A 19,506-nucleotide genomic window follows, 5' to 3' on the forward strand; every position below is an offset into this window, starting at 1 on the left:
TAAGATTTTTTGGGATAGATGGTGTTGGAAGACAGTTGAGATTAACGATTTGGTCTTTTTCACATACTAGGTTTTAGGGTTTTTCTGTGAGGTTGTGAAAAACTCTTTATGTGAGGAAACAATATTTCATAAGTAAGCATGTCATGTCAGCTAGATCGAGTGGATATTGTGAATTGTGAACTTTGAGTCTGTGAACCTGTGATCTTTATGAACTTGTTATACTGTGAACTTGTTATATTGTGAACTTGTGATCTTTGTAAACTTTTTATATTATAAATTTGTGATGCTTGTGAACTTGTTATATTGTGAACTTGTTATATCATGAATTGTGAACTTGTGGTATTTTGTCAACTTTGTTGTATTATGAAGTTTGATATGTTTACCGATCGTATTTTAGATTTCGACCGTTACCGGTGTATTTTCCGCACCAAACTTTCGTTTCCAATGTTTCTAAAATACCGATATCGTTTCCGTTTTCGTAGTTACCGTTTTCGATTTTGTTTACGATAAAATTATGAAAACGGTAATGTTTGTTTTTAGTGTTTAGTTTTCATACCTAGGTCTACCTATACGCTTCGAGCCTGCCTTGTTTTCCATTACTCTCAGCCTGCTCTCTCTCTCTCATGGCGACGACTGGGTGGCCGTCGCTACCAACGGCACACCCAGGTATTCTTGGGACCCTGCGCCGGCGACGAGCACCGCAAGGTACGCCCGCCGCTTGGTCTTCCCTTCATATTGTGTGAAACTGTGCATCCAAACCATAATTTACAATTCGTATTCGGATCTGATCTAGGAGTAATTAAGCGTATATGCATGTATTATACCTACTAACTTTGATTGTTTTGCAAAACTTATCGGTTGTTCTTTACTGGGTTCGCCACTTCTGAGCCTCATAGATGAGGGAAGTTCTTATTTTTAGTAGAAGACGTTCCTTGCCACGGCTTCTTTGGCTGTAGCAAGGAGTTACTGCTGCAATTTTAAGCTAGAATTACATGTTGTTTGGTGGTCGCCAGCTCACTTCATTAATTTTATCCTGTTTTAGCTCATTTCATTGATTTTATCTTGTTTTAGCTCAGTTCATTGATTTTATCCTGTTTTAGAGCTTGTGAGGGGGCAGAGAAGATGACATTTCTTGCTTGAGGATGGGAAACTTGCAGCAGCTCTATTAGGGCTTGTTCGGTTAGCTCTCAATCCATGTGGATTGAGTGGGATTGGATGGGTTTGAAACCCAAACAAGTCAAACCTCTTCTCATTTTTTTCCAATCCCATCCAATCCATGTGTTTTGGGAATAACCGAACAAGCCCTTATTAGGATTGGATCCTGAGAGATGACCGAGGCGGCGAGGTTTCATGGTATGATAGGTGGTGGTGGTGGCAAGGGGATGCAAGACAATGTGATCAATGGCTTCGACAACATTCCGTATTACCAAAAGTTTGGGGAGGGCTCTCACATGTCCGTAGACAGTGTCGATGGCTTCAACCTGACCAATTGTGCTGGTGGTTCTGTTGCCATGTCAGTTGACAGCAGCAGTGTGGGCTCCAACGAGTCCCGCACGGTCATACTGAAGCACCCAGGCCTCCGTGATGCTCCGACTGCAAGCTATTCAGTCAACAATAGTGTCTTCCGCCCCAACCGTGTAGCCGCACACACTCTAAATGAGGATGCATTGGCCCAGGTTTTGATGGACCCAAATCATCCTACAGAGGTACTGAGCAGCTATGAGCAGTGGACCATTGATCTGGGAAGGTTGGACATGGGGGGTCCTTTTGCTCAAGGAGCCTTTGGAAGCTGTACCGGGGAATATATAATGGAGAAGATGTTGCCATTAAGCTGCTGGAGAAGTCTGAGAATGATCCAGAAAGAGCCCATTCGATGGAGCAGCAATTTGTGCAAGAGGTTATGATGCTGTCTAGGCTGAGTCACCCAAATATTGTAAGGTTCATAGGGGCATGCAGGAAATCAGTCGTGTGGTGTACTATTACTGAGTATGCAAAAGGTGGCTCAGTTCGGCAATTCCTGGCAAGAAGGTAGAACAAGTCAGTGCCTTTGCGGTTGGCTGTGAAACAGGCGTTGGATGTAGCTCGGGGAATGACATATGTTTTTTTTGAAGTAAAGGTACTGTAGGAAGGTCCTACAGTAATATTATTAAATCAAAAGAACTGAGTTTAGGGAATGACATATGTTCATGCATTGGGATTTATTCACAGAGATCTGAAGTCAGATAACCTTCTGATTTCAGCAGACAAGTCCATTAAGATTGCTGACTTTGGAGTTGCTCGCATCGAAGTGAAAACTGAAGGGATGACACCAGAGACGAACCTACCGGTGGATGGCACCGTAAGTTATAGTTTCCCCTTACTGAAGATTCTCCTATGCAGAAATTTCTTTGTACCAGTGTATCACTGCATCTGTAATGCCTAACATTTAGTTTATTTTGAAACACAATTTGCATAGCTAACAAGTTATCAGACCTTCACACTAAAACAGTACTGTAGTTCAATATTATGTTGAATAGATGCAAAGTTCCTGAAGTGCAGGTATTCAAAATTTTCAGACACTTTGATAGTCTTACTGATTGTACATCCAACTTTACATAATTACTGGAAAACTCAAGTACTCGACTGTACATGCTATATACCAGTCTTTTGGATTACTTAATCGTATTATTGAATGTTCCATTTTATGCATCACTGTCCAGGCTTTTCATTGTATTAACAATATATTGTTTCATATTCAGTAATTCAAATCATGTTAATGGGACTGAGTTGCATGCTTACGCACAAAACAGTGTATAGACTAAGGCCATGTTTGGTTTCTTTAGTCTAGGGACTAAAGTTTAGTTAGGGGACTAAAATTTAGTCCCTAACATGTTTGGTTCTAGGGGCTAAAAATAGTAAGAATATACTAAATGACTCATAAGAAGACTAAAATGACCTTTAACATTCTTCTGCTATTAGTACAATTGAACTAAATGAGGGGTAAATATGGAATTAATATGGTTTAGTCCCTTTTAGCACATATGTGAAGGACTAAAGACTAAATCATTTTAGTCCTAGTGTTTGGCAAAAAAGGGACTAAATGGGACTAAAAACTAGAGACTAATCTTTAGTCCCTCTAACCAAACACCCCCTAACTCTATAGTTGTTAATATGATGGAACTACTGGACTATTGTGTCCAGTTCCAATTTTTTTACTAAACTATTGCTGAGGTTGCACACTTGCACTTTTTTTGTCCACAGTGGGGAAGGGTGAGTGTGTGATTATACCAGTATATAACAAAAATAATTGTATAGATGTTTCAATTTTCTATACATGGTCTAATTTGTTTTTGGTTACAATAGAAATCAGAGACAAGTCTTCAACTTGCTATTGCCTCACTAGCAACCAGTTGCTTCTGTAATTTGGATTTTTTTTTAATGCCATGCGCATAGTAGATGATTTTGGCCTTCTATTTTTATTTGCAGGGAAATGATCCAGCACAGGCCCTATGATCATAATGTTGATGTCTATAGCTTTGGCATCGTCTTGTGGGAGCTAATAACCGGCATGCTTCCTTTCACCAACATGACGGCCGTTCAGGCAGCTTTTGCTGTTGTAAATAAGGGTGCTCGTCCGGTGATCCCTCAAGACTGCCTATCTTCTCTAAGCCACATTATGACTCGCTGCTGGGATGCGAACCCTGAAGTTCGCCCGCCATTTACTGAGATTGTCTGCATGCTTGAGAGTGCTGAGATGGAGCTCCTGAGCAACGTGCGCAAAGCACGCTTCCGCTGTTGTATTTCTGAGCCCATGACCACGGACTGAAGTGGAAGGTGGTGGCTAGATGACCACAAAATGGGTAAGAGAATCGCAGGAGGAAAAGGATAAAGAGCCTATCTCGATGTACTCGCGTCAAGTGTCAGGGTCCCTCTGAAGACCATGGGATTTGAGCTTGTGTGTTGTTGCATTCTATCTTGTGTAAGTTGCACAACTGAGTAATCTCTTCTGAAAGTATAGGCGATGCTTCCTTGTATGTTGACAAGATCTAACTCTAATAGAGCTTTCCTATGTTAATAACATCTGCCTGTTCTTGTAATCAGCAAGTTTGCTTGCACCATTGCCGTTCCTTGCCCTTTGTTGTTGACCTACATTCAAAGACTACTGCGGTTTCTGCACTTCAGGATGATATGACTTAGTTTTCCAGTATTCACTTCAGAATGATATGACTAAATTTTTTGGGTATAACCATGGGTTTTAAAGCGGTAAGGCGAGATAAGGCGTTGGACCACCACTTGGACACCTAGGCGGCGTCTAGACGACGCCGCGGCGAGGTAGGCGGGCAAGTCGCCTAGGCGTTGGACCTCCGCATGGACACCTAGGCGTGACGCCTTAAGAACAGTGGGTATAACACATCCTTTTTCAACATCTTGATAGCCACCACTTATTTGCATAAGCAGGAGCCGCTCGGTCGCCTCCTGTTGGGCGACACGGGCAGCCGAAACCCTAGCGCCGCCGCCCCCTCCCTCCACTCCATCCCACCTCGCCGTCACCAGAGGGCGCCGCCGGATGTCCGCGCGGCCCCAAGGAAGGTGGCGGCGGGGCGATTTTGCTCTGGTTTGGTCGCGTCTGCCCGGATCTAGTCGGGATACCAGGAGGTGGCGACAACGCGTGAGGGACGACGATCCTTCGCCGGCGCGGCTGGGCCTCGGCGGCATCCTGGCGGCAGTGAGCGAGGCGTTCGTATGGCACATCCGAGGGTTGCGGGTCCTGGCTAGGTGTCCGTGCAGCAGGGGGCATGCGGCCGGCCGTGGGTCGCAGGCGCGGAGAAGGTGTTGTCTGGCGCCCTCAGGGCAGGGAGTGGCGCCGCGCGCGGAGGACTGAAATTTGGTGCGCGCGAGGTTCGCGGCCTCCGCGTGCCAGCCATCGGAGACGCCGACAGGCTGGTCCCGGGCATGTGCCGGGGTGGTGTTCGGCGTTGGTGCGTCGGCAGGCCTGCGCAGTCGGCCGGAATGGCGGTGGCGGGACCTCCACTCGTCTGCGACAACGTTGGCTAGTGGCTCGGGCTAGCGCTGGGTGGTGGTGGTGGCGGCAGGCCCCAAATTCTTCATCTTTGTGCGGGAAGACGGGGCAGCGGCAACGGCGGAGACAGCTTGCGGTGTCTCGAGGTTTCGGCCAGACACTGTGCTGGGGGCTCTTGGGCGAAAGTCTCGACGACGGTGACGCCCATGGGCGCCGCTTCCCCTCCTGAGGGCGTCGCATCCCCAGTGCTATCTTCCTTGGGTGAAAGCCCGGTCCATCACGGACAGGCGACGATGGTGTCACGGTGACGTCACTCCCTTCCTGAAGGCATCGCTTCTGAAGTTCGTCTCGGCCCACAGCTTTGCCTTCGGCTGTTGTGGAGGTGGGGTTTTGCATCGTGAAGTCGGAGCTGCTACGTCAGGGGATGTGGCTCGACAACGATAACATGAGACGAACCTCCCTTCTTCATGGTCCAGTTTGTTTCGAAGGTCGGGCAAATTCCGGAGGCAGGGTGGAGGGTCAAGATTGGAAGTCGGAGCTGCTCTATGCCTTAAGCCCGACAACGATGACCTGTCGGGACCTTTCGCTTCGGGCTGTATGTCTGCTTTTCGTTTGTTTCGCCTGTCGGTTGCTTTGGGAAGTCGGAGTTGTTGGATGCTCTGCATCCTTGCTTGACAACGATGACCCTTAGCAGTTTTGCGTGCTCTCGTGTGGGGTTGCCGCTGCCTGTGTTGTTTGGGCACTGTGTTGGCGGTGAGTGTGGTGCCGTGTTGATGCCCCAATCCAACCGGCGAGTTGAGTTGTATGGTGTCGGCGCATTGATGTCTCAATCCAACCGTCTGTTGTTTGTTATTTAGTCTGGTCCGGACCGCTTCTTCTTTATTAATATAATCGGCAGCTCTCCTGCAGTTTGTTTAAAAAAAACACATCCTTTTTCCATCAGCATGCCAGTTATAGAAAAAAGAAAAAAAAATATTGCTAAAATTCAAGAGGATGATATGCCTTATGTTTCTCAAGATGAGAAACAAGAAATAATTGCAGATTTCTTCGAAGATCTCTTAAACCGTAGGGATCAGCGGGATTTTACTTTTGATCTAGCTTCATTTCACCCACAGCCCCAGCAAGATCTGTCTTCCCTGGATGAGCCTTTCACGGCTGAGGAAGTATGGGATAGGGATACTATACTATCAAAGGATTGCTTCTTTGGCAAGGCACCCGGGCCTCACGGATTTACTGAGAGATTTTACAGTAGCTGCTGGAGCATTATCGGTAGCGATGTCATTGCAGCATTAAATGCCATTTATGGGGGGTCATGTCTTCAAATTCCGATTGCTGAATTCAGACTGTCTCACTGCTGCCTAAAAAGGCTGATGCTACTTCAGTGGAGTTTTGCTAAGCTGGTAACCAAGATAGTTGCTAATCGGCTCGCGCCTCTAATGTCCAGTTTGGTTTCCAATAATCAAATTGCTATTGTGGGCGGATGATGCATTCATGATAACTTCATCTTTGTCCAACAATTGGCTCGAGTTCTGCACACTGAGTAAAGAACCTCACATTCTGTTAAAATTGGACATTCCAAAGGCTTTTGACACTTTCTTGGCCTTTTCTCTTGGAGGTTCTGCAACACTTGGTTTCGGTCGTCGTTGGTGCAACCTTATATGCCTCATTCTTTCCACAGCTAGCACTCGGATTTTAGTGAATGGACATCCTAGGAGATCCATGAATCACTCTCGTGGGCTACGACAAGGCGATCCCCTCTCTCCATTGCTCTTCATTCTTGTGATGGATGTCCTCAGTTCTCTGATCAATTTGATGTTCAGGAGCCATCTGATGCAGCCCATTGTTGGTCAACAGCATTGGCCACAAATTTCTCTTTCTGCAGACGATGTGATCATCTTTTTGAGATCCAATCTTGCTGACCTATATGTGATTAGAGATGTTCTACAGTTTTTGGCTATGTTTCTGGGCTAAAAACCAATCTGGTTAAAAGTTTGGTTATTCCCATACAATGTTCAAATGAAGACACTGCAAGAACAAATATTGGCATCCCCCTCAATATTCATAAACCCTCTAAGACGGATCTCCAACCATTAACTGACAAGATTGCAAATAAGTTGCCAGGTTGGAAAGCCCCTCTTCTAAGCAAAGCTGGGAGATTGGTTATTGTCAAATCTGTGATCTCAACAACTCGTATTCATCTGATGCTAGCTTTGGATTTGCCCAAATGGTTTTAGAAAGCCATAAATAAAAGGAGAAGGGGTTTCTTGTGGAAAGGACAGGAGCAAGCTAATGGAGGAAATTGCTTGGTATCTTGGGATAAGGTACAAATACCTTATGTATATGGTGGCCTGGGTGTTCATGATTTAGAAAGAATGAGTTGGGCATTATGCATCCGCTGATTGTGGTATCTTAAGGCCGATCCGTCCAAGCCATGGCCCGGTCTCCCCATACATATTCCTAAACAGGCCCAAGCTTTATTTAAAATGGCTGTCCAAGTTAACATTGGGAATGGGGAAGCTACAAAGTTCTGGACTAACAAGTGGCTGCAAGGCAGCAGTATAGCTGATTTAGCTCCTAATCTTTTTTTGGCCATCCCTAAGAGGATTTCCAAAAGGCATACAGTGAGCTAGACTCTCTCAAACAATGTTTGGGTTTCAGATATCCGCGGTGCGCTTACTGTTCAGGTTATAGCAGATTTTCTCAAAATCCGGGAGCTTATCGAGGGTACCATTTTACACCTGGATATCCTAGATCAATTTTGTTGGAAGCTCTCTTCTTCCGGGCAGTACAACAGCAAATCAGCCTATGATTCAATGTTTATTGGTTCCATTAGGTTCTCACCCTGGAAGAGGATTTGGAAATCTTGAGCTCCTCCTAAATGTAAGTTCTTCATTTGGTTGGCCATCATTGGTCGCTGCTGGATTGCGGATCGTTTGGCCAAAAGAGGGCTTCCACATCAGGCTGCTTGTCCTTTTTGTGATCAACATATGGAAAATATCAGCCATGTTCTAGTTTCCTGTGTTTTTGGTAGCGAAGTTTGGACTTCTATACTTCATAGACTCATTGCGGCTGTGAGGCATCCCACTGCTACTAGCTTCTTTAATTCCTAGTGGAGCCGTGCAGCCAGATCTTTGCCCAAAATGGAGAGAAAATGTTTTAATTCCCTAGTGATCCTAGTGGCTTGGGAGCTTTGGAAGCATATGAATGTCATTGTTTTTCAGGGGTGTTGTGTTTGAAGTTACTGAAGGGCATTTGTGATGCCTGGCTGGGGCTTTCGACCCTATAGGACCTGGCCCTTAAGGCTAGATCATTTGGGGTTAATCCGGGGCCAAATAATGTTTAAGGGCTGGTTTGGTGACTAGAGAAATGAGGGGATCCATAAGGGAGGAATCCCCTCTCTATTCAATATTCTCCCCCTATAGATCCACTTCATTTTTCTGGTCATCAAATCAGCCCTAAGAGTGTATTGTAATTCATACATCCCTTTGAGACCTAGTTTGGATACTCTAGTACCCCAATCCACATGTATTAAAGTGGATTGGGTGTAACTTAAACTAATTTACACTTCAATCCACCCAACACATGTAGATTAAGGTCAATACTAGAGTATCCAAACAAAGTCTCAACACATGTAGATTTGGGTATAGGTCATTCACATATCTGTGTGTCGTCATCTGTTGACTTATGCAAGTTTGCTCTCACCATCGCTGTTCCTTGTACTTGGCTGTTGACCTAGTACGTTCGGTACCTCAGAATGACATGGCTTAAGACTGTCTTCAACGGATCACGCTGCCGCTCCCACACGCCAAATTTGGTGGCTACAGTGGCGACGATATACTTTCAACGGCTCACGCTACCAGGCGCTCTACGCGGATGTTCCCCCTAGCCAGCTTCTCTCTCCCCCTCGTTCTGTGGTGCCTCTCTCACCCTCTCTAATACTGTTCACGTGGGCCCACTTCCAATTATTAGTAGATGAAAAATTGATAGGAGGTGAAAAGTAGGTATAAAAAATGATATTTTATGGTTGTAGTGGGGTATAGGGGAAGGATTTAGGGGTAACCGCTGTACAGGGTGGAGATATAGGGGGGAAAGAGAACGCTGACGTGGCACGTGAGTGGGATATAGAGGGAGAAATTTAGGGGTAACCGCTGAAGACAGTCTAAGTTTTTGGTATCTGTCTCTTTTTGCCGAGGTCACACACAGACTTTTGTGTGTCGACCAATAGACATTTTATTTTCTGGAATTTAGGGCTAGTTTGGGAACCCCATTTTACCTTGGAAAAATGGTGTTCCCAAACTAGACCTTAACTGAAAAGTTCCTACATAGGAAGTTGTATGGTGGTTTGCCTGGTTGGTTGCTTGTCTTGAGACAATTGTGATAGTGACCAAATTGTATGATTCTCCACCCCTAAAATCAAAACAGCTGTTTGATTTGGAGACAAGATTGATTACTTGGAATGATACTATAAATTGTTCTCCTATTGTATATCAATAAACACAGACACACAATACAAACAGCAGCAGGACCTGAAGTGTGACTTCTGATATTTAAACGATGTCAGTATTGATGCAACAGCTTTTTATATATCTATATTCCTTGGACAAGCATTGAAGAAGCAAAAACCATACACACACACACACAAAAATACACGTCCAGATTCATCAATTACAGTTTCAAAGATATCCAGCCGTTTGACATCATTGTCAGGGCAGTAAAGTGTAACTACAACAGTATCACACTTAAGTTCCAGAGCAGTCACATCACGGGCAAAGAAACAACAGAAAAAATGGGTCAATCACAGGTTGGAACTGCATATTGCACATAAGCTGGCCTAGATTGGGTTCAACTTAATTCAGGTATGGCTAATAAATACACAGATAACATTAACAGATAGATCCTTATGTCCGGTGGTTGGTTGAAGAACTTCTTGCACATGCTTAGGCCATCTTCAGGGCTATTTATCCAAATGACCAAGTGGCGTGTGTCTTCAACGCTTAATTTATCTGGTTTACACTGAAGAAACTGGGCTCATAGACACTGTTGCTGGTATCCATGGTAAACCGAACTAGCTGAGCCTGAGGCTGAGAAGCTATATGCTGTCCATCACCGCATGACGCTAGACCAGAGTTCGCTCCATGTGATAGATGAAGGTCGCCACTGTTCTCGCTGGCACTAGTGAATTGGATGACGCAAGATGTTTGGTGTACAGGATCGGGCAATCCGCAGGCGCCAACTGACAGAAGAGAGAGAGCACGCTGAAGATCCGGTGCTCCATCGAATTTTGAAGCAGCTATAGACATGTCCGGACCTGCACAACCAATCGTTCAGACTATGTTATACACCCGTCGGGACAACAAATAACATCAATATGCAGAAGTTGCAGGCACAACATGGCAAACGAAATCACATGGTTCAACGAACTAGCATGAAAAACAAGCAGGACTGGACAACAGTCAATTACAATTTCTAACTTTGATGCTCAGAATTATTACATTGGTCACTAGAATAGAAAAATGTAGGTGTGCATGAGTGTCAAATGGACCTGCAGTTTATTAGTAATTTCTAGCAGGAAAAATGAAATTTATATGTCATCCATAAGCGGGTCATGGAGTAACTATCTCAACAGTGGTCTAGAACTTCAGAAACCTAGAATAGGTGAAACTAAACAAACAAATAAAAGCTACTAAATCTGACATTGATAGAAAAACTTTTTTCCTGGCACTCAAAATTCATCATCGCTAATAACCAAGTCCGAATACCATTTTGGAGAAAATGGTATCAGTCCCTGCAGCATTTTATTTCCCTTAAATCTAACATAAAGTGTTTGGATCCTAGACTAACACGTGAATACAACCGATGGTCCAATTCTTGTAGTATTCTTCTTTTTCTGGGAGTAAATTTACTGACTAAAGAATCATGCCACCTACAACAAAACATACAGCTGCCCAGTATGAATATAGTTATGGCAAGGAGTTCGCCATTCTTTGTTCCACCATACATTCTATGTAGGCTAAATCATATGAACAACTACAAAAATATTTTGACTTGCAAGTTCACAAGCTTCTGCAACGAAAATTCAAAGTACCCATGTAATAATAATCAGCTTCCCCATCTCTGCAAAACTTTGTAGAGATGAGGGAACGGCTTAAAGGATCCTTTTGTTTCGAAGATGTTTTAGGTAAGTTTCGACTACACCAGAGATTCTTTGCAACCCTTTGTCAACAAATACGGTGAACCCCTTAACAAAGCAAATAACAGCTACTTCCTTGATGAACACATTTCTGCGCAGGCAAGAATAATGTTTGGGAAATCAAACCTTTCATTGGCCAAGGCTCATCTTTGCCATGGGTAAGTGATGGAATAGCAGTGGACACGTAAGATTTATCCAAATGAACTTGTCCAGTAATTGTCCCACCTTTCGTTGACAACTCTCTTATTTCCTTTGCTTGAGGGAGCTCAGATGAGCTGTCCCATGGAGAAGTGAAAGGCCTTACATGGCTAACAGGAGCTTTATTCCAGACAAAACTTATTTGCCTCCTATCATCTGCAGTGGCAGAGAAGTTCAGGGATAAGAACATTTAACTTTATAAACAAGAGGCAACAAGGTAAAATAATATTACAACTGAAGCACGATAATCCTAGTTGCATGGTACAAGATACACACATTACTAAACTTGTTGTGCAAATAGCAGCTTGGGAAATCTGGAAACAAAGAAATGCTTTTATCTTTCGGGAGGAGGCCCCTTCGTTTTCGTCCTGGAAAGTCTGCTTCAACAACACGCTGAAGCTTCAGATGTATAGATTTAGCCAGGATCTCAAACTGCAAATATCCTTATGGCTAAGTTCTCTCTACGCCCCCCCTCTCTTTCTTCTTTTCTCCTTACTTCTTTTATTTCTCTGCCGTTTTGGTGAATAAGTGAAAGTAACTTCTCTTTTCTCTCAACTCTCAAACTTGGTGTAATTCTCTCTAATTCATATGTTAGACCAAGTTTATGTGGTTTGAGTTAAGTTTTGCAGGAGCACTTATTCACCCTCTCTATGTGCTCTCAATGTTGCGGTCGCTAAATCTTTTTTACAAATGTACAAAAATAAAGTAAAACACCAAATTCTAGCCTGATCCCATTGATTGGACCGTGCTGGTCGGCTGGTCGCACTGAATGGCTCCCTTGAGTAGATTATCCTCTTTTCTTATTGGAGCCAAGCTTGAGCAGTTGACCCTAACAATAAGATTTTGCTAGCCAATCTCGAATACCAATTGCCTCTTGTATTTCTCATATTTTTCATGAATAATGATGTTTACCTATAAATGTACCTTACTGTGTCAAGCTTGACTGCTTGAGCCTACTTAAGTCTTGGAGCTCGGCTGAAGCCTCCGTGCAAGCTCTGCTCGAATTCTCTATCAATCTCAATCTTATGGCATGTTTGAGAGTGAAGTATTTTTGTGGTTTCTAGCAATACCATGGTTTTTGGAAATAACATAGTATTTTATGTCATAAGGTGTTTGTTTGCAATCCTGAAAACTATGTTTTCAAAACCATAGTATTCTAGATACCATGATATTTTGGAGTATTAGAAATTCCAATCCAACCCAAAAAATTCATGACATGGCTAGCTTTTGTCTAATACCATGGTTTACAATTGTGATATCCTAGACCCAGTGGATGCTGATATCCTGGCCCAAGGCTTAATATAATTAATAGAGTACTCATATGAACAAGGTGCATCTTCTTTTTCGGAAGCTATCTCGAAAGAAACTCCAGGGTAAGCGTACTTGACTTGGAGCAATTTAGCGATGGGTGACCGACCGAGAAGTTTTCTCGGGTGTGCATGTGTGAGGACAAAGTGCGTACAAAAGACTCATGTTGGTCTGTGAGGATGGTCTATGATCCTACAGGGCTGCCAGGAGTAAGTACCGTCGGTCCGAGAGTGAATGGGGTGTTACAAATGGTATTAGAGCCGACCCTCGCGGTTTCACGGGTGTGTGTGGGCTAGGGTTTCGGGTATATGGCGCATGTGGGCCCGGAGTGGTCACATATCACTAGGGGTGGGCATTTTAAAACCAAAGACCGAACCCGAACCAAACCCGAATAGACTGAATTGTCGGTCTATTCGGTTTTCGTGTTCGGGTTCGGTTCCTATATGTGCTATATTTCAGGGTATGGGTTCGGGTTCGGTTCCTAACCTTTAAAACCCGAATAGACAAAATAAATCGAAATATAAAAAATCTCTTAATATGTGATGGTATTATTATATGATTTATGAACTTATTAGATATCATCTTAACGATAGTATATATATATCTCTGTATGCTATTTTTATAGTCACTTGTTGTAATAATAATACTTCTAATTAATTAATTATTATATATATTTTAACAATAGATACTAGTCTCTTTACTATTCGGGTCTATTCGGTGGAAAACCGAAATTGTGAGTCTATTCAGGTTCGGTTCCTAAAATTATTTTGAAAATTTCGGTTCTCATTTTTCAGAACCCAAAATTTCACAAACCCGAATAGACCGAACCGAATTACCCTAATAGACTGAATGTCCAGCCGTACATGTCATGACATATGACTACACTAGATACACAGACGTGGCCAAGAGGGGAAGTTTCTGGCTTGGGGTTGACCGACGAGGACGTCAGTCTTCTAAGGGGTGGGTGGTGATATCCTAGCCCCAATGGATGGTGATATTATGATCCAAGGTGTAATAAAATTAATAGAGTACTCATATACACAAGGTGCATCTTTTTTCGGAAGCCTATCTCGAAAGAAACTCTAGGTTAAGCGTGCTTAGCTTGGAGCAATTTGAGGATTGGTGACCGGCCAATTTTTTTTTCGGATACGCATGAGTGAGAACAAAGTGCACACAAAAAACTCGTGTTGATATGTGTGGATGGTCTACGATTCTAGAGGGCTGTCAGGAGTAAGTACCGCCAGTACAGGAGTGAACGGGATGTTACAACAATTTTATATCCAAACAACATTTTTTTAAAACTATGTTATTTTTGGAGCTGCCAAAACTATGGTATTATTGTAGTATAATATTGTAAAATCATGGTTCCGAGAAACGTCGTTGCCAAACTGACTCGTAAGGTGCCAAATTTATTTGAGCCCAGTTCATTCGAAGCATTAGTTATTGTTGCATGCATATTTCTTAGAACAAGAATTAAATTTTCTGAGATCCAATGTTTAACTTTATAAAGAATTGAAAGGACATCTTGCTTTATTCAGTTAAAAAAGCAGCTTTGCTTAAACTGCTGTTAGATTAACCAAGTCTGCCGGTCTACCTATACGCTGCGAGCCTGCCTTGTTTTCCATTACTCTCAGCCTGCTCTCTCTCTCTCTCTCATGGCGACGACTGGGTGGCCGTCGCTACCAACGGCACACCCATGTATTCTTGGGACCCTGCGCCGGCGACGAGCACCGCAAGGTACGCCCGCCGCTTGGTCTTCCCTTCATATTGTACGAAACTGTGCATCCAAACCTTAATTTACTATTCGTATTCGGATCTGATCTAGGAGTAATTAAGCGTATATGCATGTATTATGCCTACTAACTTTGATTGTTTTACAAAACTTATCGGTTGTTCTTTACTGGGTTCGCCACTTCTGAGCCTCATAGATGAGGGAAGTTCTTATTTTTAGTAGAAGACGTTCCTTGTCACGGCTTCTTTGGCTGTAGCAAGGAGTTACTGCTGCAATTTTAAGCTAGAATTACATGTTGTTTGGTGGTCGCCAGCTCACTTCATTGATTTTATCCTGTTTTAGCTCATTTCATTGATTTTATCTTGTTTTAGCTCAGTTCATTGATTTTATCCTGTTTTAGAGCTTGTGAGGGGGCAGGGAAGATGACATTTCTTGCTTGAGGATGGGAAACTTGCAACAGCTCTATTATTAGGATTGGATCCTGAGAGATGACCGAGGCGGCGAGGTTTCATGGTATGATAGGTGGTGGTGGTGGCAAGGGGATGCAAGACAATGTGATCAATGGCTTCGACAACATTCCGTATTACCAAAAGTTTGGGGAGGGCTCTCACATGTCCGTAGACAGTGTCGATGGCTTCAACCTGACCAATTGTGCTGGTGGTTCTGTTGCCATGTCAGTTGACAGCAGCAGTGTGGGCTCCAACGAGTCCCGCACGGTCATACTGAAGCACCCAGGCCTCCGTGATGCTCCGACTGCAAGCTATTCAGTCAACAATAGTGTCTTCCGCCCCAACCGTGTAGCCGCACACACTCTAAATGAGGATGCATTGGCCCAGGTTTTGATGGACCCAAATCATCCTACAGAGGTACTGAGCAGCTATGAGCAGTGGACCATTGATCTGGGAAGGTTGGACATGGGGGGTCCTTTTGCTCAAGGAGCCTTTGGAAGCTGTACCGGGGAATATATAATGGAGAAGATGTTGCCATTAAGCTGCTGGAGAAGTCTGAGAATGATCCAGAAAGAGCCCATTCGATGGAGCAGCAATTTGTGCAAGAGGTTATGATGCTGTCTAGGCTGAGTCACCCAAATATTGTAAGGTTCATAGGGGCATGCAGGAAATCAGTCGTGTGGTGTATTATTACTGAGTATGCAAAAGGTGGCTCAGTTTGGCAATTCCTGGCAAGAAGGCAGAACAAGTGCCTTTGCGGTTGGCTGTGAAACAGGCGTTGGATGTAGCTCGGGGAATGACATATATTCATGCATTGGGATTTATTCACAGAGATCTGAAGTCAGATAACCTTCTGATTTCAGCAGACAAGTCCATTAAGATTGCTGACTTTGGAGTTGCTCGTATCGAAGTGAAAACTGAAGGGATGACACCAGAGACAGGAACCTACCGGTGGATGGCACCGTAAGTTATAGTTTTCCCTTACTGAAGATTCTGCTATGCAGAAATTTCTTTGTATCAGTGTATCACTGCAACTGTAATGCCTAGCATTTAGTTTATTTTGAAACACAATTTGCATAGCTCACAAGCTATCAGACCTTCACACTAAAACGGTACTGTAGTTCAGTATTATGTTGAATAGATGCAAAGTTCCTGAAGTGCAGGTATTCAAAATTTTCAGACACTTCGATAGTCTTACTGATTGTACATCCAACTTTACATAATTACTGGAAAACTCAAGTACTCGACTGTACATGCTATATACGAGTCTTTTGGATTACTTAATCGTATTATTGAATGTTCCATTTTCACTGTCCAGGCTTTTCATTGTATTAACAATATATTGTTTCATATTCAGTAATTCAAATCATGTTAATGGGACTGAGTTGCATGCTTACGCACAAAACAGTGTATAGACTAACTCTATAGTTATTAATATGATGGAACTACTGGACTATTGTGTCCAGTTCCAATTTTTTTACTAAACTATTGCTGAGGTTGCACACTTGCACTTTCTTTGTCCACAGTGGGGAAGGGTGAGTGTGCGATTATACCAGTATATAACAAAAAAAATTGTATAGATGTTTCATTTTTCTATACATGGTCTAATTTGTTTTTGGTTACAATAAGAAATCAGAGACAAGTCTTCAACTTGCAATTGCCTCACTAGCAACCAGTTGCTTCTGTAATTTGGATTTTTTTAATGCCATGCGCATAGTAGATGATTTTGGCCTTCTATTTTTATTTGCAGGGAAATGATCTAGCACAAGCCCTATGATCATAAAGTTGATGTCTATAGCTTTGGGCTTTGGCATCGTCTTGTGGGAGCTAGGAGCTATAACCGGCATGCTTCCCTTCACCAACATGACGGCCGTTCAGGCAGCTTTTGCTGTTGTAAATAAGGGTGCCCGTCCGGTGATCCCTCAAGACTGCCTACCTTCTCTAAGACACATTATGACTCGCTGCTGGGATGCGAACCCTGAAGTTCACCCGCCATTTACTGAGATTGTCTGCATGCTTGAGAGTGCTGAGATGGAGCTCCTGAGCAACGTGCGCAAAGCACGCTTCCGCTGTTGTATTTCTGAGCCCATGACCACCGACTGAAGTGGAAGGTGCCAAGGTGGTGGCTAGATGACCACAAAATGGGTAAGAGAATTGCGGGGGAAAAGGATAAAGAGCCTATCTCGATGTACTCGCGTCAAGTGTCAGGGTCCCTCTGAAGACCCTGGGATTTGAGCTTGTGTGTTGTTGCATTCTATCTTGTGTAAGTTGCACAGCTGAGTAATCTCTTCTGAAAGTATAGGTGATGCTTCCTTGTATGTTGACAAGATCTAACTCTAATAGAGTTTTCCTATGTTAATAACATCTGCCTGTTCTTGTAATCAGCAAGTTTGCTTGCACCATTGCCGTTCCTTACCCTTTTGTTGTTGACAAGCTTATTAAAACGATAAAACGTTGGAATGCTCATGTGTGAAATTTTGACTTTTAAACGTTTAAACTTTGTTTAAACGTAGTTTTAAACAATATAGGAAAAATACCAATATATCATAATTTCAGTTCATATTACAATAATATGAAGTTAAATACCAAAATAGAGAGGTTGGTGGCTTACCAAAACTTTACTCATGAGCTGGATTGAACCCTAAAAGTAACTAATAGACCGGACCCAAAAATAGCTAATGGTCTAAAATGCATAAAACACTACGTTTTACAGTTTAGAACCCAAAACGCTAAAACGTGATTTCAACCTCTAATTAGAGTTTTGACGTTTAAACGTAGTTTTAATAACACTGGTTGTTGACCTACATTCAAAGACTACTGCAGTTTCTTCACTTCAGGATGATATGACTTAATTTTCCAGTATTCACTTCAGAATTATATGACTAATTTTTTTGGGTACACATCCTTTTTTCCATCAGCATGCCAGTTATAGAAAAAAGAAGAATTTTGTTGCTAAAATTCAAGAGGAAGATATGCCTTATGTTTCTCAAGATGAGAAACAAGAAATAATTGCAGATTTCTTCGAAGATCTCTTAAATCGTAGGGATCAGCGGGATTTTACTTTTGATCTAGCTTCATTTCACCCACAGCCCCAGCAAGATCTATCTTCCCTGGATGAGCCTTTCACGGCTGAGGAAGTATGGGATACTATACTATCAAAGGATTGCCTCTTGGCAAGGCACCCGGGCCTCACGGATTTACTGAGAGATTTTACAGTAGCTGCTGGAACATTATCGGTAGCGATGTCATTGCAGCATTAAATGCCATTTATGGGGGGTCATGTCTTCAAATTCGGATTGCTGAATTCAGGGGGTGTTTGGTTTCTAGGGACTAATGTTTAGTCCATTCATTTTATTACATTTTAGTTTATAAATTGTCAAATATAGAAACTAAAATCTATATTTCGCAATTTTAGAACTAAAATGGAATAAAATGTAGGGACTAAAATTAGTCCCTAGAAACCAAATACCCCTCAGCCTTTGTCTCCCTGCTGCCTAAAAAGGCTGATGCTACTTCAGTGGAGTTTTGCTAAGCTGGTAACCAAGATACTTGTTAATCGGCTCGCGCCTCTAATGTCCAGTTTGATTTCCAATAATCAAATTGCTTTTGTGGGCGGATGATGCATTCATGATAACTTCATCCTTATCCAACAATTGGCTCGAGTTCTGCACACGAGTAAAGAACCTCACATTCTGTTAAAATTGGACATTCCAATTTCCAAAGGCTTTTGACACTTTCTTGGCCTTTTATTTTGGAGGTTCTGCAACACTTGGGTTTTGGTCGTCGTTGGTGCAACCTTATATGCCTCATTCTTTCCACAGCTAGCACTCAGATTTTAGTGAATGGACATCCTAGGAGATCCATGAATCACTCTCGTGGGCTACTACAAGGCGATCCCCTCTCTCCATTGCTCTTCATTCTTGTGATGGATGTCCTCAGTTCTCTGATCAATTTGATGTTCAGGAGCCATCTGATGCAGCCCATTGTTGGTCAACAGCATTGGCCACAAATTTCTCTTTCTGCAGACGATGTGATCATCTTTTTGAGACCCAATCTTGCTGACCTATATGTGATTAGAGATGTTCTACAGTTTTTGGCCATGTTTCTGGGCTAAAAATCAATCTGGTTAAAAGTTTGGTTATTCCCATACAATGTTCAAATGAAGACACTGCAAGAACATACATTGGCATCCCCCTCAATATTCATAAACCCTCTTAGACGGATCTCCAACCATTAACTGACAAGATTGCAAATAAGTTGCCAGGTTGGAAAGCCCCTCTTCTAAGCAAAGCTGGGAGATTGGTTATTGTCAAATCTGTGATCTCAACAACTCGTATTCATCTGATGCTAGCTTTGGATTTGCCCAAATGGTTCTATAAAGCCATAAATAAAAAGAGAAGGGGTTTCTTGTGGAAAGGACAGGAGCAAGCTAATGGAGGAAATTGCTTGGTATCTTGGGATAAGGTACAAATACCTTATGTATATGGTGGCCTGGGTGTTCATGATTTAGAAAGAATGAGTTGGGCATTATGCATCCGCTGATTGTGCTATCTTAAGGCCGATCTGTCAAAGCCATGGCCTGGTCTCCCCATACATATTACTAAACAGGCCCAAGCTTTATTTAAAATGG

General features: G+C 42.9%; 1 protein-coding gene and 2 pseudogenes across 3 annotated transcripts; 2 read left to right on the forward strand and 1 right to left on the reverse strand.

Moving 5' to 3' along the window:
* Positions 1 to 579: 579 nt before the first annotated feature.
* Positions 580 to 4,097, forward strand: LOC103654879 (serine/threonine-protein kinase STY13-like; annotated as a pseudogene). The gene is made up of 4 exons (XR_002269354.1): positions 580 to 705; positions 1,101 to 2,094; positions 2,179 to 2,338; positions 3,466 to 4,097. The product of XR_002269354.1 is annotated as a serine/threonine-protein kinase STY13-like (transcript).
* Positions 4,098 to 9,775: 5,678 nt separating this feature from the next.
* LOC103656018 (squamosa promoter-binding-like protein 11) lies at positions 9,776 to 14,480 on the reverse strand. Its single transcript, XM_008682670.2, has 3 exons — positions 14,390 to 14,480; positions 11,316 to 11,543; positions 9,776 to 10,307 (listed from the first exon to the last, which is right to left on the reverse strand). The coding sequence occupies exons 1-3, from the start codon at positions 14,478 to 14,480 to the stop codon at positions 9,994 to 9,996; spliced, it is 633 nt and encodes a 210-aa protein (XP_008680892.1). The 3' UTR covers positions 9,776 to 9,993.
* On the forward strand, positions 14,319 to 17,238 carry LOC100193581 (Serine/threonine-protein kinase pseudogene; annotated as a pseudogene). Its single transcript, NR_159671.1, has 3 exons — positions 14,319 to 14,432; positions 14,828 to 15,839; positions 16,627 to 17,238. The product of NR_159671.1 is annotated as a Serine/threonine-protein kinase pseudogene (transcript).
* Positions 17,239 to 19,506: the final 2,268 nt, after the last annotated feature.

This window comes from Zea mays, chromosome 4 (assembly GCF_902167145.1).
Source record: "Zea mays cultivar B73 chromosome 4, Zm-B73-REFERENCE-NAM-5.0, whole genome shotgun sequence".
Lineage (NCBI taxonomy): Eukaryota > Viridiplantae > Streptophyta > Magnoliopsida > Poales > Poaceae > Zea > Zea mays.